The sequence below is a fragment of the Pollicipes pollicipes genome, unplaced genomic scaffold (assembly GCF_011947565.3).
Source record: "Pollicipes pollicipes isolate AB1234 unplaced genomic scaffold, Ppol_2.1 Scaffold_4740;HRSCAF=5597_pilon_pilon_pilon, whole genome shotgun sequence".
NCBI lineage: Eukaryota > Metazoa > Arthropoda > Thecostraca > Pollicipedomorpha > Pollicipedidae > Pollicipes > Pollicipes pollicipes.
The window spans coordinates 43,316,563-43,339,535 of NW_023596545.1; the positions used below are offsets into that span (position 1 = coordinate 43,316,563).

At 56.2% G+C, this 22,973-nt stretch overlaps 3 protein-coding genes across 3 annotated transcripts in view; 2 read left to right on the forward strand and 1 right to left on the reverse strand.

Annotated features, from left to right (window-relative positions):
• Window positions 1-4,865, reverse strand: LOC119097910 (UPF0047 protein YjbQ-like). Its single transcript, XM_037220857.1, has 5 exons — window positions 4,733-4,865; window positions 2,707-2,801; window positions 2,053-2,094; window positions 1,647-1,730; window positions 1-423 (listed from the first exon to the last, which is right to left on the reverse strand). The coding sequence occupies exons 2-5, from the start codon at window positions 2,737-2,739 to the stop codon at window positions 289-291; spliced, it is 294 nt and encodes a 97-aa protein (XP_037076752.1). The 5' UTR covers window positions 2,740-2,801; window positions 4,733-4,865; the 3' UTR covers window positions 1-288.
• A 429-nt stretch (window positions 4,866-5,294) lies between these two features.
• On the forward strand, window positions 5,295-16,809 carry LOC119098422 (5'-3' exoribonuclease 1-like; the record flags this gene model as incomplete). The annotated part of the gene is made up of 14 exons (XM_037221338.1): window positions 5,295-5,475; window positions 7,142-7,162; window positions 8,434-8,528; window positions 9,203-9,416; window positions 10,750-10,914; window positions 11,271-11,435; window positions 12,349-12,469; window positions 12,939-13,105; window positions 13,513-13,620; window positions 14,278-14,402; window positions 14,872-15,096; window positions 15,505-15,652; window positions 16,126-16,237; window positions 16,697-16,809. Coding segments are annotated over exons 1-14 (1,854 nt in total), but the record flags the coding sequence as incomplete, so codon positions are not given.
• Window positions 16,810-18,175: 1,366 nt separating this feature from the next.
• LOC119098424 (motile sperm domain-containing protein 2) overlaps window positions 18,176-22,973 on the forward strand; it is a 21,513-nt gene continuing 16,715 nt past the window's right edge. Inside the window, exons 1-5 of the mRNA XM_037221339.1 lie at window positions 18,176-18,189; window positions 18,969-19,097; window positions 19,588-19,705; window positions 20,222-20,384; window positions 21,516-21,642. Coding sequence (XP_037077234.1) covers window positions 19,078-19,097; window positions 19,588-19,705; window positions 20,222-20,384; window positions 21,516-21,642 — 428 coding nt within the window. The 5' untranslated portion in view covers window positions 18,176-18,189; window positions 18,969-19,077. The remainder of the gene's footprint in view (window positions 18,190-18,968; window positions 19,098-19,587; window positions 19,706-20,221; window positions 20,385-21,515; window positions 21,643-22,973) is intronic.

Sequence of the window (22,973 nt, forward strand, 5' to 3'; positions counted from 1 at the left end):
GCGGTGGCCGCGCCAGCTGAGCCCCACCGGTGCGGCGGCACGTGAGATCGACCGAGCGGCCACACCATCCATCAGCCCCACACGGCCCACCCGCGCACCCTCAACACACGTAACAAGCGCCAGTATAAAATTCATTGCGACTAGATCACCGTTTCCGCGCACGGGGCGACGCCGGCGGGCGCCTCCCAAGCCGCGCTGACGCGGCGCGGCCGGCCACCGGCGGCGGAGAGGGGCGGCGCGGCCGCCGTGATCAGCTGGCTCATGAGGCGGGGGCGGGGCCGGCCGGGCCTATCTGCTGCTGTTGGTCGACGCCAGCGGTGAGAGCGGCGAGTTGGGCGTGGGTCCGTCGCGCGGGCAGCCGTTCAGCGTCACCACCAGCTTGCGCGCGCCCGCCTCGTCCCGGTGCTCACACAGCCAGATGCCCTGGCGACGGCGGCAGCGACGGCGACGTTACACGCGCGCGATGAGACGGTGCCGGGCTGGACATGGTCATACGCGTGCGACGGGACGCTGCCGGAGCTGAACACGGTCACATGCACGCGATGGAACGCTGCCAGGCTGGACACGGTCACATGCACGCGTTGGGACAGCGTCAGGCTGGACACGGTCACATGCACGCGATGGGACGCTGCCAGGCTGGACACGGTCACATGCACGCGTTGGGACAGCGTCAGGCTGGACACGGTCACATGCACGCGATGGGACGCTGCCGGGCTGGACACGGTCGCATACACGCGATGGGACGCTGCCGGGCTGGACACGGTCATATGCACGCGATGGGACGGCGCCGGGCTGGACACGATCACAGGCAGGGTACTCGAGCCACAAACGGCGCACAACAGCATTGCGGGCGACGTGACGGTCACGACGCGACAAGAACGGCGCGAAACACCATACATAACGCTACGGTCAGGTTATACCGCTGTATCACACAAAGGCTGGACGGCGGCAACAGAGACAACAGCACGAAACGGCCGTCAGGATTCACGTTTGATGGCTGATTGTGTTAGCACGCACTCGCGTGGGGTTGGGGGTGGGGGACAGATTGCCCCCCCCCCGCCCGCCAAAGGTTTGTCCGGAATGGGTTCCGAACGACGCGGCGTAGTGCGACAAATTTTGCACAGCTGTAGACACTGAAATAGCGGATCGTTTAGCATAAACAATTTAGACGTACTTCGTTAGGTCGCTGACCTACGGCAGTTCAAAGCGCTTAGGGAACATCCACTGGTTGGTATGATTTACGCATACCATTCCACCGAGCATTTGCCTCTGACGTGATACAACCGCCGGACGTCACAGCAGAACACGACGCGGCCTGCTTACACGCGTTACCGAAACTGTTACGTTTTTATACGCACCAAATGCGCAGCTTGCCTCAGCCACGGCATCATGACGCGGTTGGGGTCGCTTCAGAACCTTATATCAACCATAAAAATATGCTCAAGCGTACGAAGGAACAATTTCGAAACTGGCGTTTATTCCCAACAACGCGCCTGCTTCACTAAACCCGGCCGCCAGCGAACAGCGGCTGACAACATCAGCGCTTTCGCTGACTTCTGGGAATCAGTTGCCTTAGCTTAGAATTCAGCACACTGCACGAAGACGTAGTGAGGCTCTGTGACATACGGACATCACGGAGAGCGTACCTGCCACGTTCCTACATGTAATCGGCCATCGGTGATAGGAACCGTCAGCGAAGAGCCCAGAAAGCATGCTTTTACATGCGCTGGCTGTGGAAAAACAGGTGGGTACGTAATACAACTACAACACCGGCGGCTACCGGATATCTCAATATAGGTTCGGCACAAAATACGCCGGGGTTTCGAATATCTCTGCGAAGGGAGCTTCAATGCACCAATGACTTCAGATATACTGGGCGTACTTCAGGTATTGGACACAAATAACTACCATGAACTAGAACTACTGGGTCTATGCTGATGAAGATGTACCCTACATACGACACGCCGTTTTCCTGTACCGAATTGGTTAACACCGGTATTCTTTCTACACAGCGGTGGGCACTAACGAGTACACGAGTACAGACCAACATACCATATCGTCAGGACCTTCGGCGCAGTGCTTGTATGGGAGGTTCTGAAACAAAACCGCTTCTTAGTTGCATTCAGTCAAGACATGTCACACCTTGCCCAGTGAGGGATAATAGAGCCATTTGTAGCTCCATTGCACATTTCCTGTTGATGGACAACAGCTACAAACATTGTGACCCTTTCCATGACCTTATGAATGAGTTATCAAACAATGACACAACATCTCTGACAACATGGGATGCTCACTTCAAACTCACCAAACATTTGAGGGATGATGCTAGACAAAAGAAAAGCCTCCAGGCAAGATAAAAGACACCAAGAATGCTTCCATATTATCCCTTTATGGGGCTATAATTGGCATCATCAACATGATGGAACCAATGAGCTCCACCTGCACATGTGGCTGCAGCACATGAAGTGACACAATAACTTGCTCTTAATTCAAAACAGAAGTGCCTGAAACACCATGATGCTGCCACACAATGGCAAAGTGCAACATGTGGCTTTTAATACATATTCACTTTCTTTAAAAATGTATTGTCATTACACATCATACTTAAGCCATTGCATGGTATCAGAAATCCCACCAACAAAGCCTGCTTTTCCAAGCACCTCCTGCCAATCACTCACAGAGGTGGAGAGGAATCAGATACATTACCTCAGGCACTATTTTGTTAAGCATGGTCTCCATATCCACGCGAACATTTGGATCCCAATTTTCATTCAATGACAAACTTGCTGATGTGTGTAGTACTGGAAAAGGATATCATGTGTCATTTAAAAGTTTCATTTAAAGACAGCAGTAATAAATCTACCACCTCTTTGGTCCCTGAACCTGAATGAGACTACAAGCAATAGCCAAATATCAGACATCATGGATTCATTCACTGATGTTACAATATTCACAAACCGCAAAAAGGCCTACAGTTGGAGGCAAAAACATAAGCTAAGCCATCTGATAATTATTGTGTGGGTTGTACCATTCTATACCTCAGCTTGCTCTGGGTGGACAATATTGGTAACTTGGGAACATGCCTGTGGACCAGGCAGCACCACACATACTTATTCATATGCTCAATGAATACAACTTTTTCCTTTTTTTTACACACTGCAAGGTTATCAATGTACCAAGTTTGGCATACTACATTGCCAAACTTATTGCACTTATTCCAGGATACTGATGGGGGAGCATGACACTCATACACAGTAAGGGCTCTGTTGCCACTCAAAAAATTACATGCTCAAATGGCTTGTATGGCAGCAAGGACACTGGGCAAAGGTGGATCCTTTGTAGGAAGACGGGAATGTTGTGCTCCACTCAGTGTCCATTCTGTACAACTATTTCAAACAGTTGGACACTTAATCCCCAAAAAGACACAGACAATTTTGTACAAAAAAAATCATAGGACTTCAGCTTACTATACACAATACTCAACAGAAATGTTTGAAGAGCATATGTTTTAAATGTTATATGCTGTCCACCCCTTCTCTACACTGCAAAGAGATGCACATTATGCTGAGCACCTATTTCAAAGTAGAGCAGACATCACCACAACAACTTCAGAGCAAGTATGCCATACATCTGAGTGGTCAAAGTTGGGTGCATGGTCACCACCAAGTTAAGTACATAGAGCCAATGCTCCAGAGAGTCATGATGATGCAAAGGAAAGTTAGTGACACATTAAAAATTAAACATTCAGCAAACTTTGGCTTAGCCTGTGCTTGGCTCACATAAGCAGAAGGTTTGGCACACATATGTCAGGAAGGCACCTGCTACAGTGGATGAATTTTTTAGCACTAACCTCAGGTCAATGTGTGCCCATATCACTCCATCCGTCAGAGTGTCTGCTTCCCAATCTATGTCATCCAAACATATCACAACCAAGTGCATTCATTAGTTATTGCTTTTGGGCAGTAACAAAGAGCAGTGCAAGTGTGGCTGATGTGTGACAAAAAGTTGTAACCCTAACTAAAATTGGCATCTTACCTACATCAATAAAAACCATGCATTACATGCAACAGACTGGCTACATGCACACACATAATAGGACCTTAAAGCAGGTTACATTTATCTTTCACATTTGCATACCAGGAAGCACTGACCTACACTCGAGAACATACTCTCAGGAGGCTGAGTGACATGCCCTGGTCCAAACCATGGCAGATTTCAACAACATGTAGTTTGGGTATGGGTGGGGCACACATCCCTATTTGAGGTAAGTCATTAATATCCACAGAAGAAGCCACTGGACTGGCACGTTAAGAGCATCATGCGCCCACAGCATACAAAAACAGGTAGCACTGTAGTCAAGGACCAAATCTGATGACACACCATATTTATGGGTGACATGCATGGTCAAAAAATCTGCCTCCAATCGGAAAGCTTACTGTCCTATTCTAACAATATTCCATCTGCCCTAAACATCTTGCTGGCATGTTTGCCCTGGTTTGCAAACTGGACCATGTATATATAGCATATATGGCATGGCAACAGTATGCATGTCAGTGTCTGTTACATGCCTTATAAATGTCCATGTAATTTTCACACTGCATACATTGCATAATGGGCCTGCTACATGCTAAGATGGACCTCCCAAGGTAGTAAGCGGAAAATTCATGGCAGTGTTTGATGCGATAGCAAGACCAGACAATTGAGACGCAGTAAGAAAAGCATTTTCACTCACTCTGAACGTGACATAGCCCTACTGAAAACTTTTTAATCTCTGGCAAATGCCTCAAAATTTCATCTGTCACCAAATGGATGCCTCTTTTTTGGGGCCTAAGCTTAATTCTCTTTTGAATCCACGCGGATCCAATATGAACGGCCCCCTTGGGGGACGCCATATTTGTATTCAGTGTCCTGGGTGTGCGGCTGGTAGAAGTTCGAAGTGATAGATCAACAGAACAGTTTTGGGCAATACAGCGTTGTGATTGGGTGGATTCTTGAAGAACGAATATTATTGGTGAAAAGTGGTAGACCATATGCTTCAACATCAGCTTCGAGCTTTAGGGGCGCAATGTGACGAAACAGGCATTCTTTGCATTCGTAGCGCAGCAAGGGAAGCGCCGTGGCTTGTGCGGGGCTTTGCGGTTGCAGGGCTCGTGTGTGCGAGTGGGGGGCGGTGGTGCGAGCGCGGATTTGCGATCGTCCCGTGGAACCAAGTGATTGGAATTAAGAAACAAGAAGACAAGTACGCAACAAGTGTGCAAGTCGCCCAATTCATCGGTTATTTTAAACTGTGGGGGTCTCATCTAAAGGCAGCAGTACGGCAGCTGTGAAGTAAACCAAGTCCAGGGACTTAAGCGTGTCATCACACAAGTGCAACACCGTCCAAATAGACAAGCTTTAAGCATGGGTGTTCCCAAATTTTTTAGATGGATGTCTCAAAGATATCCCTGCTTGAGTGAGGTGGTCAAGGATTATCAGGTGTGTACTGCATTGGAAGGGATGCTTATCACATTTAGGCATGCTGCTTTTTTGTCCAGTTTGATATGATGCTGATTATAATTACTTGGCAGTGTCAATCTGTGCTCAGGAATGACTGTTTTATTACCATGATACGCGCCCTTTTTGTGTGCAAATGTGTAGAAGTCCCTGGGTATAGCTGGACAAATGTGATAAAATGTGTTGCTGGGCTGTATTGGTCATTTAGATTAGCATTCCTATTACAAATGTTGCTTGCCAAACTAGATGCCTATCTGCAGGGATGCATGTTGATGTTTGTAGTATCAGGTATAGGGGTCAAGTTGGTGATTTGTACATCCCTTGTGGGAGTGGGAGTGGAAGTGGGAGTGTGGAGTGCAGAGCACCTTGTACATTAATTAAATTCTTTAAGGCAGAAAAACCATGACATATTCATAAGTTATGATCTTATTATATATACACCATGATTATAATAGCAACAGCAGACATTGGCCTATGACACTAATGGTATAATACTGGTGAGTTAATGCCATCCCAATGGATCAGGGTCAGCTTCCAATTCAAGGTGGAGCTGAGGGTGCATCAATGCCATCCCAGTGGATCAGGGCCAGCTTCCAATTTAAGGTGGAGCTGAGGGTGCATCAATGCCATCCAGTGGATCAGGGGCCAGCTTCCAATTTGAGGTTGGAGCTGAGGGCTAGTTTCTTCTATTCAAGATGCAACTTTTGCATATTGGCATTTGATAAGTTGATATAGTACCTTAATTTGACATATTCAGATACTCAAAATATGTTTTGAAGCTGCCCAGTAATATAATTGTACACAGCTAACTAACCTAACCTAACTGAATGTGACCTACCCCACCCCAATGCCCACTCTCACCCATACCCGCTCCCGCTCCCGCTCCCACTCCCACTCCCAGCCCCAGCCCCAGCCCCAGCCCCATCCCCATCCCCATCCCCATCCCCATCCCCATCCCACCCCCCGCCCTGCTCCCGCTCCCACTCCCACTTCCACTTCCATTCCACTCTACCCTTCTCCTACCCCTATGCCTACTCCTACTTATCATGTTTGTCATTCCCCCATCTACAACCCATACAGCCTCCTACAACTCATCACTGTCCTGTTGATATGTAGAGGTGTGCAACATCATATGCTACATTATTTTCTACTACATTAAGGTGTCATATTAAGCCACCTTGACTGATCAATGACCAGTACACAAAAGCTCCCCTATGAAAAGTACATGCCAACCTTCTACTGGTGGGAGGCCTAAATGTGTCAGCATTGTGCTACCAGTGTAACAGACCGACATCTGCAATTATTATCATGATTGATAGAGTTTGAAGGTATGGTGGTAAGATATTCCCAAGGCTTATCTGTTTTATGATTATTTTGGTACTTCATGTCATAATAATATCAATGGATGTAGAATGTGTTCTTGCAGTGTAAGGTACAAATGTTGATGATGTCTGATGCTATTTGCCCCTAACAGCATATGTATGAAGTGTTAGATGTCTTTGAAGCACCTGCAATAACTTGTGCTGGATTTTTCAGATCCAGAGTTTGACAACCTGTACCTGGACATGAATGGCATCATTCAATCCATGTTCTCATCCTGATGACTCAAACCCACATTTTCGCATCACCGAGGGAGGCTATTTTCCAGAATATTTTTCATTATATTGAGGTAAGTTGATGTCTCATGCTGATATGACACTGCCAAGCTCTCAATGATATGGAAAGAAATGCTTTGGGATTGTGCTTTCTCCATCAAATTTTCTCATTTGTCTTCTGATTGTTCTACCCTTCATTGATAAATGAAACAAAAAATTGATATTAGTTATTAAACACTGTAAAACTTGATCTCATGATTCTGTAATGTAAAAAGATCAGTACCTGTGCATGTAAGGGTAATCCCTGCCAGCCATTCATGATCATCCCCACCCTGCCATGTTGGTGGTCAATGGGAAAGAAGCTGAATTTACAATGTAGCATTACTGGGTATGAGTCACAGAATGGGCACATTGTTTGGTCTGACTAAAATGGAAAGGTCATCTGGCTGAGTGGGGGTCAACATAGGGCTGGAAGAGCTGTGCCACAGCCCTGTGTGGAGTGTAAAGCCCTCCACGTTCTTGCCTGGTGAAAGGATGGAGGCAAAATATCTGTTGAACTGGTCAATGCAACTTGGGTGGCGGTTTTCAGGGTGCATGCAATAAGGCATGCATAGCAGGTGCTCTAAGTCCAAAACCATCCATGTGAACCATTTTGAATAAATTTAGTATTAAAATTGCCCAGTTTTGTTCATAGTTTTGCAATGCATGGTAACCAGTGGGATCAGTTCTGTTTGATCACTAATTTGGTGCATCATTTCCATGTCAGAAGACCTCACAGCCCTGAACCAGTATGCTGGGTGGGGTGAAGACCGAGAAGAGTGTCCCCCCTTTTGATTTTGGTTTTGTCTTAACCCCAGGTCTCACAGGTCAGGTCTGCTCATTGGATTAGTTGCCAAACAGTGTCTTTAATTTGTTTTACCATAGCTGTGTTATGTGCTAATGTTGGCAATCATTCATTTAGGGGTCACAGCTATATTCCTTGCTTCTAGTTCCTGTAGGATCAGGTGTACCCTGGCAATAAACCTGTAATTAATCTCACACAGAGAGAGTGCCACAGCACCATGAGTGATACATGACATGTGTTGTGTACTATTGTAAGCATTGACATAACAGGTACAAAGTGTGATGACACACTGATGACAGGAAATGATTGGCAGTTGTGGGTTGATCCAGAAATGACACAATTTATTGTACATTAGTGGAGGCCTGTCTCCAACATACAACCCTGTTACATGCTGCTCTGAATATCTGGCCGGCTTGAGAATTGATGTGCATATGTGTCAAATGAATTTGTGTATGCATACACACGCCCATGGCGGGTGTAGTAGCGTGCTTTTGTATGCAGGTGCTTTTTCGGATGATCAGACCCAAAAAGGTGTTCTTCATGGCTGTGGATGGAGTGGCGCCGCGCGCAAAGATGAACCAGCAGCGAGGCCGCAGGTGAGTGGGTGATTAGCGCTCGCGAATGAGTTGATGATCGGCGCCCGCAGGTGAGTGCCCACAGATGAGTGGATGATCAGTGCCCACAGATGAGTGGATGATCAGTGCCCACAGATGAGTGGATGATCAGTGCCCACAGATGAGTGGATGATCAGTGCCCACAGATGAGTGGATGATCAGTGCCCACAGATGAGTGGATGATCAGTGCCCACAGATGAGTGGATGATCAGTGCCCACAGATGAGTTGATGATCGGCGTCCACAGGTGAGTGGATGATCGGCGTCCACAGGTGAGTGGATGATCGGCGTCCACAGGTGAGTGGATGATCAGTGCCCACAGATGAGTGGATCATCAGTGCCCACAGATGAGTGGATGATCGGCGCCCGCAGGTAAGTGGATGATCGGCGTCCACATATGAGGTCGTCACTCACTGTGCTCTAAGTTCATTTCCATTAGTTTCGGAGCGTTCGGTGGTGATCGCTGAAATACTGCATTAATGTTGTGGAAAAAATGAATGTAAAAAGAAAAGGGAAGGGGTGAGACCAAGTACATTCAAATTCCGAAGGCAGAGACAATGTGACAATGGTTTAGATATAAGCGCATAAGTTGACCTTCCCCTATCGCGGCTCTCCCCAGCGGCTGCCGACCGCTCCTGAACTGCTTGCCGTTGCCAGGTTCCGATCAGTGCGCGAGGCGCAGGATCGCGAGCGCGAGGCGCTCGCCCGCGGCGAGACGCTGCCATCCGAGAAGCGCTTCGACTCCAACTGCATCACGCCCGGCACTGGCTTCATGTGTCGGCTCAACCGGCAGCTGCAGTACTTCGTGGCCATGAAGATGTCAACGGACCCGCTGTGGAAGGGGCTGCGCGTCATTCTCTCCGGCCATGACGTGAGGATAGCACCGGCTGACGGTGGCCATGACGTGAGGATAGCACCGGCTGACGGTGGCCATGACGTGAGGATAGCACCGGCTGACGGTGGCCATGACGTGAGGATAGCACCGGCTGACGGTGGCCATGACGTGAGGATAGCACCGGCTGACGGTGGCCATGACGTGAGGATAGCACCGGCTGACCGTGGCCACGACGTGAGGATAGCACCAGCTGACGGTGGCCATGACGTGAGGATAGCACCGGCCGGCTGGCTGACGATACTGGACCCGGCCCGGCCGCGCCCACCGGGTGGTTTGGGGGCTTCACGGGTTTGAGAGGTCGTTTGGTCACGTCCAAAGCCTGGATGGATCATTTGCGGCGGGTGAGAGGATGTTCCAAGAGGAGGCGGTACTTTGATTTATGTGGTCACATACATTCTTCGTCGTGTTGTGCAGCAGGCTTTGCTGCATGCTTCTGGACCCGGGACCCATTTGAGCAGTATGGGCGCAACGGGCAAAGCACGCCACTGGCGGATAACAATGAAGCTAGCCGTTTCTGGGAGTGCGCAGAATGTCACCCAAACAGTTCGCCCCTGGACTAAAATGTCAACGTGATCTTGGCGTGGGACCGCCCACGCTACGGCCAACTCATGACAATGCAGCTGACCGTCATGACGCTCAATGCCATAACTAGTTGGCCTGTTGTCATAGCTGTGATGTGCAGTTGAAAACATTGCCGCGTGGGTATTTTGGCCGCAGTGTTTTATTTTCGTGTAGGATCGTTGTCAAGTGTAAGCTTTGTCGTTGGAAATCTTGCAGTGATTGTCTGTAGAAGTACCCTCGCGTGAAAGTGTAGGAAGGAGAAAGTGTCAGTGGCGGTTTATATAGACATCGAAGTTGCGCCGCCGGAAGCCCTGCCGTATCGGGGTTTTGTCTAGAAGTTTTTCCATTGGAAGCTTCGACAATAGTTGCATTATGTGCGTAGAAGTAATGTTGCTTGAAAGCCTCGTGCGTAGCATCCGCATGTCGCAGGAATGATATCGCGTAGCAGGTTGATAGGGTACGGCTTTGTCGGGTTGAAATTTGGTCCGTAGATGTATCATGCGGAAGTTTTGTCTGTAGAAGTCCTTTCCCTGTTGTGTTGAAGTGTTGTCCATTGCAGTGCTGCCGTGTAGTAGTAAGTTTGCACATAAGACATGCCGGGAAGCTCTTTACCTGGGACGTGATTTCATCCAAGAGTTCCGTCGTAGCGGTTTTGTGGGCAAACGTTTTTGTGCTAGCAGCGGTGCACCATTCGGGGAGGTGTCCGTGCCTGCCGTACCTGGCCGCCGCTGAGCCCTGTCGGCCGCAGGTGCCGGGCGAGGGCGAGCACAAGGTCATGGAGTTTATCCGCTACGAAAAATCGCTGCCAGAGTACGACCACAACACGCGCCACTGTCTGTACGGCCTGGACGCTGACCTCATCGTCCTGGGGCTGTGCACGCACGAGCCGCACTTCGCCCTGCTCCGGGAGGAGGTCAGTCTGGGGCCCGCGCCGGGGCGCCGCCGAACGCCCTCCTGTAGTGCCCTGCCGGACGTCAGCCGGCCCTGCTGCGCGCGGCTTTCGTGTGACGTCATCAAGGAAGGCCGCTCGTACGCAGTTCTGCGCCGTTGTCGTGTGTGCGCCGCTGCGGCGCCGAAGCCGGTAATGGTTTCTACTTCTTGTCTTTGTTTTGTCACATTAATGCAAGTGTGGTGCACAGTGTCAGGTTATCATTTAAAGCAGTATGACATCTGGGCCAGCTGCATTATAACGCTCTGACCTCCTCTGACCTATGACTTCCTCCGACCTCTGACCTCTGACCTCTGACCTCTGGCCTCCGCCCGGTCCAGGTGCTGTTCACCAGGCAGCAGTCCAAGCGGACGACGGTGCCAGAGGAGATGACTTTCTACCTGTTACACCTCAGCCTCTTCCGCGAGTACCTGGAGTACGAGTTCAGTGACCTGAAGGCTGCGCTTCCGTTCGAATTCGATATTGAACGCATCATTGACGACTGGGTAAGCGGCCGGCGGTGGTCCAGCGCCATCGAGTGTATTCGGCCATTTGTTTGCGACGACGAAGGGCTGCTTGTCAGCCTGTGACGACGGGGTAGCGGCGCCGATCGCCCGGTGCAAGACTTGGTCAGCCTTTCTGTTTTCATGCTCCGATGTCGGCCGCGTGCAGGTTAATGATGTGTTGTCCTGTGTTGTCTCCTGCTGTTTGATTTCTGCCAGCGGTAAAACGTGTAAGGTGAGCGGCCAGCGGAACGCTTCGCACATGTTATCCATGGCGCCAATGGCGGTCGTGCTAAGGCCCGCTCATACCATGGCTCAAGCGCTAAGTTCGCTGCTTGCATAATCAGGGGTGTAGTTTTCTATAGAGTTAGGTAGGCTTCCACCCGCTCCCCTAACATGGCTCCCCGCACAATCTGAGGACAAAGCGGGCCAAATTCGGGTGACAGTGGTTTTCTGGCGTATTTTGGTGAAAGGTTTCGTCCTTTTCCACCGCTTCCCCCCCCCTTCCCCCTCAATCTTGCGAAAATTACGCCCCTGTGCGTAACATCCATTGAGGTAGTTGTAACGCCACTGGAAGCCCGCCCACCATTCAGAGCACACTGGTCATTGCCATGGTTCCATCTGGCAGATGAACGTATGACCCGGCGTGTACTGCGGCCGCGCTCAGGGGGACTCGAGACTTACCGACCCCCACCCGCCTGCCAGCCGTCAACCAGGGTCGCTCTCAGCTGCTCGCCACGAGCGGAGCGGCGGACACGGCAGGCTCCCCGCCGTCCGGCCGCCGTTTGATGCGGTCTGGTCAGTGCTCTGGAGGGCCTGGCCTGTGAGGTGTCTACCCGAGTCCGCCGCTGCCGGGTCTTCTGCCGGCCCGGCTCGCTCCAGCGCGTGCTGTCATCTCATCGACGCTCCGCCGCAGGTTATGATGGGCTTTCTGGTGGGTAACGACTTTGTGCCGCACCTACCCAACCTGCACATCAAGGAGGACGCCCTGCCAATCCTGTACAGCTGCTACAAGCAGGTGCTGCCCACGCTGGAAGGTCAGTCTGAGCTCGCCAGCCAGGGGGACCGCCGGCGGGACGCTGAGGCGGGCAGGGCCAGGGGGAGGGGTTCGACCGACACCCCGCCTGCCAATTAGGGCCGCTCTCAGCTGGCCATCACCGACGGCTGCAGGGGATCGTCCGAGTCCGCTTCCCGCCCAACGATGCAGTTTTCTGTTGTTTTCACTTAGCGGCTGAATGTCGCCTCTCTGTGATCGTTATTGAACAGGCGGATGTCCGTGTTTTATCCCGCCAGTCGCGGCCGTGACAGCGTCCGATAGCCCGGTGCAATCTGCTTCGCCCTCTTCTGTTTCTATTGCCTTTTTCCGTACCCATCTTGTCCTTTCCCCCTGTGCCGCTCACAGTGTCGGTGTCGGCCCGTGGCCATGTCTCGCCGCCCGCCAGCTTGGTTTGTGGTGGCGGTCGTGGGTGGCAGCCGTGACCGCTTGGCGCGCGCCGACCGCGGCAGGGTACATCAACGACGGCGGCACGCTGGTGCTGGACCGGTTCGAGGCGTTCATGCAGCAGCTGGCCCAGTGGGAGATGGAGAGACTGGAGGACTCCGCCGCCGACCGGCGCTGGCTCAGGAGCAAACGCGGACCCGAGGACGTGCGGTATAAGAAGACCGGCTCCAAGGTGGGCTCACGCCCGGGCCGGCCCGCGCGGCGTGACGTCACGGCGGTGGGCGCGGTGACATCACGAAGGCCGGTGCCGCGCGGGGCTGCGCGGCGACGCCTGAGGTGTACCGTACCCCGTGGCTTCGAAGTGTGCCCTGCGGTCAGGAACTGTGGTGTACTTTGTACCGTGCGGTGGCTCGCCGTCTCCATGGGCTTTGGTCAGAACACTGGCGTTTAACCGCTCTGCCCGCCCCGCTGAGTGCGCCAGTGGATACTGATTACGACTTATATGTGTTGCTGTGGATGCCAGCACTTAAGTGTTGAATGCAATCATAATTGATGCTCACAAATTGGACCAATTGACCGGAGGCTTAAGTTGCGGCCTGGCCGTCAAGTTAAGCCTGAAGCACTGCCATGACTTTTCAGACGAAGTTCAAGCTGAAGGGGCGTGATGACTTCGAGGACTTCAGCATGTTCGACGCTCTGGATGGTGTGGCAGAGGAGGAGTTGGAACCAGCTAAGAACAAGTCTGTGGTAAGGCTGCTTGGGACTAGGGGACTATTGCTGGGGACTGTTATGGGATGTTCCATTGCTGGGCATAGGGACAGCAACCGCAGAGCGGCGAGCTATTGACATTTCCCTTAGCCGAAAAAATACAAGTTTTGCAAGATATGTACACGAGTCCCGAGTCATTGAATCCGAGTCGGCGTACGAACATGGGTCTCGTGAACGCCGGCGGAGCCGGCGGTCCGCATCACGCAATGTGTGTAGAATGGTCCACAATTAAAAGGTCACTGAAAGTCACCAATGGGCGTCGAATAATTCGTACTGCTCACCGCCTGTGGGCGCGCTACTCCGCCGCACTGGACGGCAGATTGCAGACGGGAGTCACGGCAGGCCGCCTGAAGGCGCCGGGCCGGCCTCTCCCAATCCGGCCCCGCATGTGGGCCGACCCTGCCGCTGACCCCGCCCCGCACCTGCGCCGACCCTGCCGCTAACCCAACTCCGCACCCTGGGCCGACCCTGCCGCTAACCCCGCCCCGCACGTGGGCCTACCCTGCCGCTAACCCGGCCCCGCACCCTGGGCCGACCCTGCCGCTAACCCCGTCCCGCACCTCCGCCCCTGCCGCTAACCCCGCCCCGCACCTTTGGCCGACCCTGCCTCTAACCCCGCTCGCCTGTGCCGCGCAGTTCAGTGAGATCCACACCAACATCGATGACGACCTGCTGGAGGGGGACGAGTCGATGGCCGAGCTGGAGTACCGGCAGCAGCGGCGCCACTACTACAAGACCAAGATGGACATTGATATCACGCCGTAAGGCCGGCGCTGGTCGTCGACAGTGCTCCTGCCGCCGGCCTGGGCGCCGAAGGGGCTTTGGTCGCCGCTGTCAGACTGTGGGACAACGCATTACATAAGGACATCGCATGGGCTTGTGTGGTCCTGTTGCAAAGTATTGGCGGGGGTAGTCGTATTTGATTTAGTCCTGTAGTCGCGGTCCTTCTTAGCGGTCGGAATAACTAGCTTTGTATGCATCTAGCGGAACTAGCTGTATTTGTCCGAGCCCCATTGTCGTCCTCCGACCGGGTTTGGGGTGTACTCTAGTTGTGCCATTGCCCAGGCCTGCCAATATCCCTGATCGTACGGCCGTTCTCCGCACCGGTCGAACACTCCCTTCGAACGTGCTCGGCAGTCGCTGAGCGGAGGATCCGCGGCAAGCCCGGCGGTGCCGCCCGCGTCCGTGACCTGTGACCCTCTGACCCTTGCTCCTCCCCCCCTCCGGCAGCGAGGCGGCCGTGCGGCAGGCGGTCGAGTTCGTGCGCGCCGTGCAGTGGATCCTGCACTACTACTACGACGGCGTGTGCTCGTGGTCGTGGTTCTTCCCGTCGCACTACGCGCCATACATCGGCGACGTGCGCGGCTTTTGCGCCGTCGCCGACGTGGTGCGCTTCGACTACGGCCGTCCGTTCCTGCCCTACGAGCAGCTGCTGGCCGTGCTACCGGCCGCCAGGTGAGCGGGGGCGGCCGTCGCCGCCGCCGCGGCCCGAGGCCAGCCCGGGTGCCCGCCGGCGGGCGGCGCGTCAGCAGCGGCTGCGGCACTGCGTCCCTGCGCTCAGTGCTCACAGCACTGGCGGGCAGTGTGGTGACGGCTAGCGTGTCATGGCAATGCTGTTCGTTCCTGCGGTCCCGCAGTCTGGTCTTTTGCGTTGCTTTTTCTGTACATTGCCAGGATCTTTGAATCCCACTTCTGGGCACTCTGAGCCCCTGCACATCGTGCTCGGTTGGCAGGATCGGACTGGACCCCGGCGAGGCGTGCCCGCCTCCTCAGTGCTCTTTTTCACGTCATGATCTTGCTTGCAGCGATTGTTCGCTGTTTGTGAGCTTGCCACCATGGTTACGGACGTATCCTATACTTCAGTCAGGACTCTCTACCCGAGTGTCTGCGCCCGCTGATGACGTCGCTGGACTCGCCCATCCTCGAATATTACCCGGAGAACTTCGAGACGGACCTGAACGGCAAGCAGCAGGACTGGGAGGCTGTCGTGCTGATTCCCTTCATCGATCAGGTGCGCACGTGCGTCCGCGCCACTGCGCGCGCTCGGCAGGGCCGGTCGGTGGCCTCGCTGGGCGGAACAGCGGCGCTGACGGTACCCCGTATGGGCATCTACTGTACAGCAAACATGAAATGTGTGTTTAGCTGTCGCAACCAATCATTGGCCCGAATCCCTGCCGTCCGACGCCGAATGTTCCGCTCGTAGTCTCAAGCCTGCTCCGCTGGAGTGATCGCCAGTTTCCTTCTGGTTGAAATCTCATCTTTTCAACTCTCAAGAAAATTACGTTTATGATGGAAGTATTTTTACCCTAATTGGCTTTATACCACAACCAGTATTTACTCCGTGAAATTAGTTCCACCCGACCCGTAGACTCCGTAGCCGACTTTCCCTGCCGGCCGGCCAGCGGCCGTCAGCGTTGAGAGCGGGCCGCGGACCTGACCCGGTGCGTCCGGCCTGAATTGACTGTGGCCGGCGCTGTGTGGCAGGAGCGGCTGCTGGCAGCCATTCAGCCGCTGTACGCCCGACTGACAGAGGAGGAGCGAGCCCGCAACGTGCACGGCGACGCCCACGTCTTCCAGTACACCAGCCAGGACCAGGGTACGGCCATGCTGGCAGCCGGGGGCCGGAGACCAGTCACCGCCCGCCCAGCGAGGCATGCCTCGCAGCTGGCGGCCAGTCCCCCGCCCGCCCGCTCACCCGGCGTGGCGTGGCGGAAAGTCGGCGCATGGTGTGAAGCTGTGTGATTATGTGCTTGTGTGCGTCGTGTACGCGTGATGCGTGACACGGGCGTCGCGTGTCTTGTGTCGGGGTCTGACCTCGCTCTCCGCGTCACTAGTGCGCCGGGAATCGGAAGCATGCGCGCGCCCTTCTGTCGGCGCCGAAGCCGTGCACGCGCTGAGGTGACCGAAGGTGGCCGGAGCCTGCAGGTGACGGCGTCGGCGGGCGCGGGCTGGCCGTCGTGTCGCGTCTTGGTGCTGCTGGCCGCGCCGTGCGTGGCCTGCTGCTCCGGGCGCGGCCGCCCCTCTGACCGGGACTGATCACCGCCGCCGTCCACAGGGCCCACCGCCTCGCCCGGCTACTTCCCGGCGCTGGAGCGGACGTACGCGCGCGTCTCGGTGCGCCCGCGCGAGCCATTCATCGCCGCCCGTTCGGCGCTGCGCAAGGGCCTGTGCCCAACGCTCGGCTCGACCTGCTGTTCGTCGGCTTCCCCACGCTCAAGCACGTGGCGCACTCGGTGAGGGCCGGCGACGCGGCGGACGGGAGGCGGGCGGCGCGCGCCGGCTCGGTCGCTGCCGAAGCCGATCGTTGATGTCATGTGACGGAGGGGTATTGTACGTTGCGAACCTTATGTCGGTGGCGCCCCTTTGGATTCAAGAGATCTGATGTCCCATGTTTACAAATACTCGGTGGCCGAGTGGTGGTGTGTTGCTGATGAGACACACAAGGCTGTTCAGCTGCTGAGGGAGCAGGCCAGACTGTTCAGCTGCTGATGGGGCAGACCAGGCTGTTCAGCTGCTGAGGGGGCAGGCCAGACTGTTCAGCTGCTGATGGGGCAGACCAGACTGTTCAGCTGCTGATGGGGCGGGCCAGGCCGTTCAGCTGCTGATGGGGCAGGTCAAGCTGTTCAGCTTGATAGGGCAGGCCAGGCTGTTCAGCTGCTGATGGGGCAGGCCAGGCCGTTCAGCTGCTGATGGGGCAGGTCAAGCTGTTCAGCTGCTGATTGGGCAGGCCAGGCTGTTCAGCTGCTGATGGGGCAGGCCAGGCTGTTCAGCTGCTGATGGGGCAGACCAGACTGTTCAGCTGCTGATGGGGCAGGCCAGGCTGTTCAGCTGCTGATGGGGCAGACCAGACTGTTCAGCTGCTGATGGGCAGACCAGACTGTTCAGCTGCTGATGGGCAGGCCAGGCTGTTCAGCTGCTGATGGGGCAGGCCAGGCTGTTCAGCTGCTGATGGGGCAGGCCAGGCTGTTCATTTGCTGATAGGGGGGCCAGGCTGTTCAGCTGCTGATGAGGCAGACCAGGCTGTTCAGCTGCTGATGGGGCAGGTCAAGCTGTTCAGCTGCTGATGGGGCAGGCCAGGCTGTTCAGCTGCGGAACATCAACAAGAGAGCTGTCGACTCAACCAGCCCGTGATTCGCAATGCATCTGATTTTTTTTCGCGGCGCGTCAACCGGGGTGGACGTCGCTTGACATTGACCTGGATGACAGCGGGCATCCAGCAGCGCCAGCGGCGTGCTCGGCGTGGCAGGGATACATCCACGATGAGTGCATGTGTGCCAGTGAATGTTGACTATGAATTGTGTTAATGACAGTGGTGATGGCATGCGAATTTCTCGACAGCAGCTTGACGACGCCAATGACGCTGAGCGTCTGCCTCCAGTTCCACCTGTCGCGCCAGAAGGTGAAGGTGTTCAGCCAGCCGTCGAACGGGGAGAGTGTGATTCTGACGGTGAAGGACCGCTGGGAGGGTAGCGAGCCGGACGCGCCGGCCGAGGCCAGACGGCTGGGTCGCGCCGTGTTCGTCCAGTGGCCGCATCTCACAGAGGCCAAGTGAGTCGCCAAAACTGTCGTTTTTTTTGTCTGTTCCGCGCGCCAGCGTCAGAATGACGTCCAGATGGGCCCTGTATGTCGAGTTAGGATTGTGACGCCTCTTTATATATCTGTTAAGCGACGGATTGTGTTCTTGATCGTGTCTGACTGATAACATCTCCCTGTCGGTATCACGCCCACGCGCTCTCTTCGGCCCGTTCTTGGCAGGATGGCACAGGCTCTATGCTCTTATCAAGCTCATCACGTTTCTCAATGTGCGTGTCGGGCTGATGCCCCGTTTCTCATCACGTTTTTGCATTTGCGTGGGTGTATGCCTCCGTCCCACTCTATCCCAGCCTGAGGCCATCTATTTTAGCTACCATATCGGGCTCATCACGTAGACCCCCGTGCGCGTCAGCCTGGTGCTCTCCGTCCTTCCTGGCCGCCTGACGCCCGGTGTTCCTCCCTGCGTGTTAGGCTGATACCCTCCGTCCTCCCTGGCCGCCTGAAGCCCCGGTGTTTCCCAGCGTGTTAGGCTGATACCCTCCGTCCTTCCTGGCCGCCTGAAGCCCCGGTGTTCCCCAGCGTGTTAGGCTGATAACCCCCGTCCTCCCTGGCCGCCTGAAGCCCCGGTGTTCCCCAGCGTGTCAGGCTGATAACCCCCGTCGTCCCTGGCCGCCTGAAGCCCCGGTGTTCCCCAGCGTGTCAGGCTGATACCCTCCGTCGTCCCTGGCCGCCTGAAGCCCCGGTGTTCCTCGCGCGTGTGTCGGGCTGACGCTGCCTGCGGCCGCCTCCGACAGGGTGGCGGCAGTCTCGTCGATCGAGAGGCGCTACACGCTAAAGCCCGGCTCCGACCAGCTGGTGGTGGAGAAGCTCACCGACGCCGACCGGACCGTTTGGATCGGCCAGATGCATGACATCAAAAACGGGTAAGTGCGGCGCGCCGGCGGCCCGGGCCGTGCCGCCCCCGTCGGCGGTGGCGACGGCGGCGTGTGTGGCGGGGTGTGACCGGGTGGTAGGTGAGGATCGCCGGTTTGTGTCGTCCGCACTGTCCGGCGTCATCTCATTCGTTGCACCACCGGGAATGCTATCTGTCGCATGCACAGCCGTCGCCGAGAGAACGACTGCAGGCGGCTCGGCATTGTCGACGGCGCGTGGTGCGGTCTCCATCAGCTGCACCGCTGCCATGTTAGAGCGACGTGCTCGAAAAAACGATGGTGTGCCGGTCTTTTGCGCGTGCCGTCTCTCACGACACCTACCGACGCCCCCCACCGTGTGATGCACGCGCGCTACGGCCACGCCGTGCAGGTCCCAGCGTCTCAGGCATCGTGCAGGTCTCTAGCGCTTCAGCCGCCGTGCAGGTCCCCGGCGCCTCAGCCGCCGTGCAGGTCCCGAGCTCCTCAGCCGCCATGTTGACAGGTATGAGAGCCGGTTCGGCATCCTGACGGGCGACGTGCCGCTGCTGGTGTACGGGCGTCCGATGACTGGGCGCAGGTACATCGCCACCAGCGCCGGCAGCGTCACGCTCGAGAAGCAGGTGAGCTCACCGGCTTCGGATGTCGCCCGCCGGCCGCGCCTCGACGGCCGGCCCCCGGACCCCCGCACGGGGCGCGCGTGGCGGGCGGTTCGCGGTCCCGTCGGATATGCGCAGCTGTTGTCGCGGCGGACCGGATCGGCTGCCGTGTGGCGCAGCCTTGCTCGCTGTGTGCCGCTGGTCTGCTCCCGAGACGCGCAGCTCTGTGCCGTGGCCGGAGTCGTTCTCCGGCACCTTCCCCACCTGCTGCCGTGGTGGGCGATGCCGTCCGCCGCTTCGCAACGAGCGGAGCATCCCCTCCGGCGGTGCTCAAGTACTCAAGCCTGGAAGAAAAAGTGTGCAGAGCGAGGGGTAGCCCCTCGCTCTCGTGTTACTCGTGACTTATACCAAACGCAGAGGATGATGATCACAATGATGCTGGTGGTGGTTGTGATGGTGATGGTTATGATGACGACAGCGTCCCGCATGGCCGGTCCGCGCCCGGCACTTTTCTCACGACGCGCCGGTGCCCCGCTTCAGTGGTCGCCGACGCCGAAGCCGTTCGCGCTACAGACGTGCGTCCGTGATCTGGACACGCTGGACCAGACGTTCTCCCAGTACGGAACGCTGGACGAGCTGTTCAGCGCCGGCTCCACCTGCTTCGTGCTGAAGGCCGATTCGTACGGAGCGATGGGCAAGGCGAGTGGGAGCCGATGTCCGCGAGCAAGCCAGCGGGTGGTGTGTCCGCGCCCGCCGGCCTCGCCGCTGCTGGGCTCTCCGGTGTGGTATATGGCGCTTCCCGAGCGACGTGGATGGTCCGCGTGCGGTGTGTCCGCGCCCGCCGGCCTCGCTGCTGGGCCCTCCGATGTGGTAAAGTGGTGTGTCCGCGCCCGCCAGCCTCGCCGCTTCTGGGCTCTCCGGCGTGGCATAGTGGTGTGTCCGCGCCCGCCAGCCTCGCCGCTGCTGGGCTCTCCGGCGTGGCATAGTGGTGTGTCCGCGCCCACGGGCCTCGCCGCTGCTGGGCTCTCCGTGTGTTATAGTGGTGTGTCCGCGCCCGCCAGCCTCGCCGCTGCTGGGCTCTCCGGTGTGTTATAGTGGTGTGTCCGCGCCCGCCAGCCTCGCCGCTGCTGGGCTCTCCGGCGTGGCATAGTGGTGTGTCCGCGCCCGCCGGCCTCGCCGCTGCTGGGCTCTCCGGCGTGGTATGGTGGCGTGTCCGCGCCCACCGGCCTCGCCGCTGCTGGGCTCTCCGGTGTGTTATAGTGGTGTGTCCGCGCCCACCGGCCTCGCCGCTGCTGGGCTCTCCGGCGTGGTATGGTGGCGTGTCCGCGCCCACCGGCCTCGCCGCTGCTGGGCTCTCCGGTGTGGTATATGGCGCTTCCGGAGCGACGTGGATGGTCCACGCGGGGTTTAGTCCCATGCGGTGTGTGGTCACGATGTGTGGCGTGCTGCTGGTGTCCGGTGCCCGTGTGGTGACCAGGTGCTGGGGCGAGCCGTCGTGATGATCCGGTCAGCTGTAGTGCCCCTCCCGCGGTGTCGTGCTGGAGCGGCCGTGGCGCGCTGCTGGTCCAGCGCTGTAGTCTCCCCGCGAAACGGCGCAGTGCTGGGGTAGCCGCGTGGGTCGGTCCAAGGGACGGCACATCTGCGTGACATCTTTTTATTAAGGGATCATGACGCGTCACGCCCCTTGTATGGGGCGGCAGCGGCTGCATTGGCCGTAGAAGTGCTCGGGGGCTATGGGGAAACTGGGATTCGAACCCGGGCCTCACTACTAGGCGGTTTCATCATTCCTCGCGCGGCTATCTGGCACTCGAATTGACACTCCTGCCACCGCCAGGTGATCGGCGTGAGAAGGGCCGCGTGCGGCTGGACGTGACGCTCGCCTCGGAGCCGGACTTCACCAAGGTGGAGCGTCGGCAGGCGCGCCTGACCGCTCTTACTTCCCCGGTGAGCGTCACCCCTCCGTACGTGCCCAGCTGACTCCCAGCGGGCGACATTCGAGCTCAGTCTCGCGCCCGGCCGACGGCCAGGGCCAGCGGTGCTGCGCTCGCCGGTCCGTGGCCAGGGGAGAAGCTGTACACACACAGCGCCGGAGGGTCAGGCACAGGCAGGCAGCACAACACCCTGCTAGCCTCAGGCGTAGGCAGGCAGCACAGCACATCGCAAGCTTGAGGCCGCGGCGGGTCTGCCACAGGCAGGCAGCACAGCACCTCGCAAGCTTCAGGCCGCGTCGGGTCTGCCACAGGCAGGCAGCACAACATCCCATCGGCCCCAATCCGTGCCGCGGATTTTGGCTCTGAGAACCTCAAGCCATCTAATTCCCGATTTTCGATAGAAGAGTTCAGGGCAGTGCTGCGCGGCACGCGGAATGTTGCACCTGGATGGGAGGACGTCACAAATGAACTGCTAAAGAACCTCAGCAACGCGCCACTTGAGTCGTTATCGAAATTTGGCTTGATCTGGGACAGTGACACGTTTCCGAAGTAATGGAGGGAAGCAATATTCGTGGCTGTCCTAAAGGCTGGCAGAGATGGTACGGACTCCCTCAACTATCAGCCCGTTCCACTGACATCCTGTTTGTCAACTGTTAGAAAATGACGACCGGTACGCGACTTATGCGGTTTTTAGAGGCTAACAACGTGCGTTTCAGCTCTCGGTGAGGTTTTAGGAAAAACCGAAGCCCACTAGACCACCTGGTTGTGTTCGAACCAGTCATAAAAAATAATTTAACAGTCGTCAAAACGTCAAGGCTGTGTCCTTTGACTTATCGTCAACGAGTCGCACGCCTTTCATTGACGATTTCGTCATTTGGCTCTCGAGGTCCTTGTCAATTTTGACTGAACGAAATATTCAAATATGCCTCGACAAACTAACGCGCTGAAGTTTTATAGGCGGTTTTACCATTCCCCGACACTGAAGTTCTTGCGTATTATTCTCGACAGAAGATTGTGTCACTCCTATTCGTATCCTCGCTGTGGCCACCCGCTACCAGTTGTCCACCCGCTCGTGCAGTGTCGCCAGTTTGCAGCTAAGTGTCAGCGTACTTCGGCCGAAATGCGCACCACCGGCTGTACCTGTCCCTGCGCTCCGCCATCCTCGGGATGTTCCTGTCCCTGTGCTCCCTCATCACGCGGGATGTACCTGTCCCTGTCCGCCATCCTCGGGATGCACCTGTCCTTGTGCTCCCTCATCCGCGGGGTGCACCTGTCCTGTGCCCCCTCGTCGGCGGGATGTACCTGTCCCTGTGCCGTCATCCTCAGATGTACCTGTCCCTGTGCTCCCTCATGCTCGGGAT

Excerpts from the sequence above, each read along its gene's own strand:
- LOC119097910 (XM_037220857.1), bottom strand. The coding sequence starts at position 2,739 with ATGGAGACCATGCTTAACAAAATAGTGCCTGAG. Across the intron at positions 2,095-2,706 it reads TTAACAAAATAGTGCCTGAG|AACCTCCCATACAAGCACTG; the intron begins GTAATGTATCTG and ends GTTTTGTTTCAG. Across the intron at positions 424-1,646 it reads TACATGTAGGAACGTGGCAG|GGCATCTGGCTGTGTGAGCA; the intron begins GTACGCTCTCCG and ends CGCCGTCGCCAG.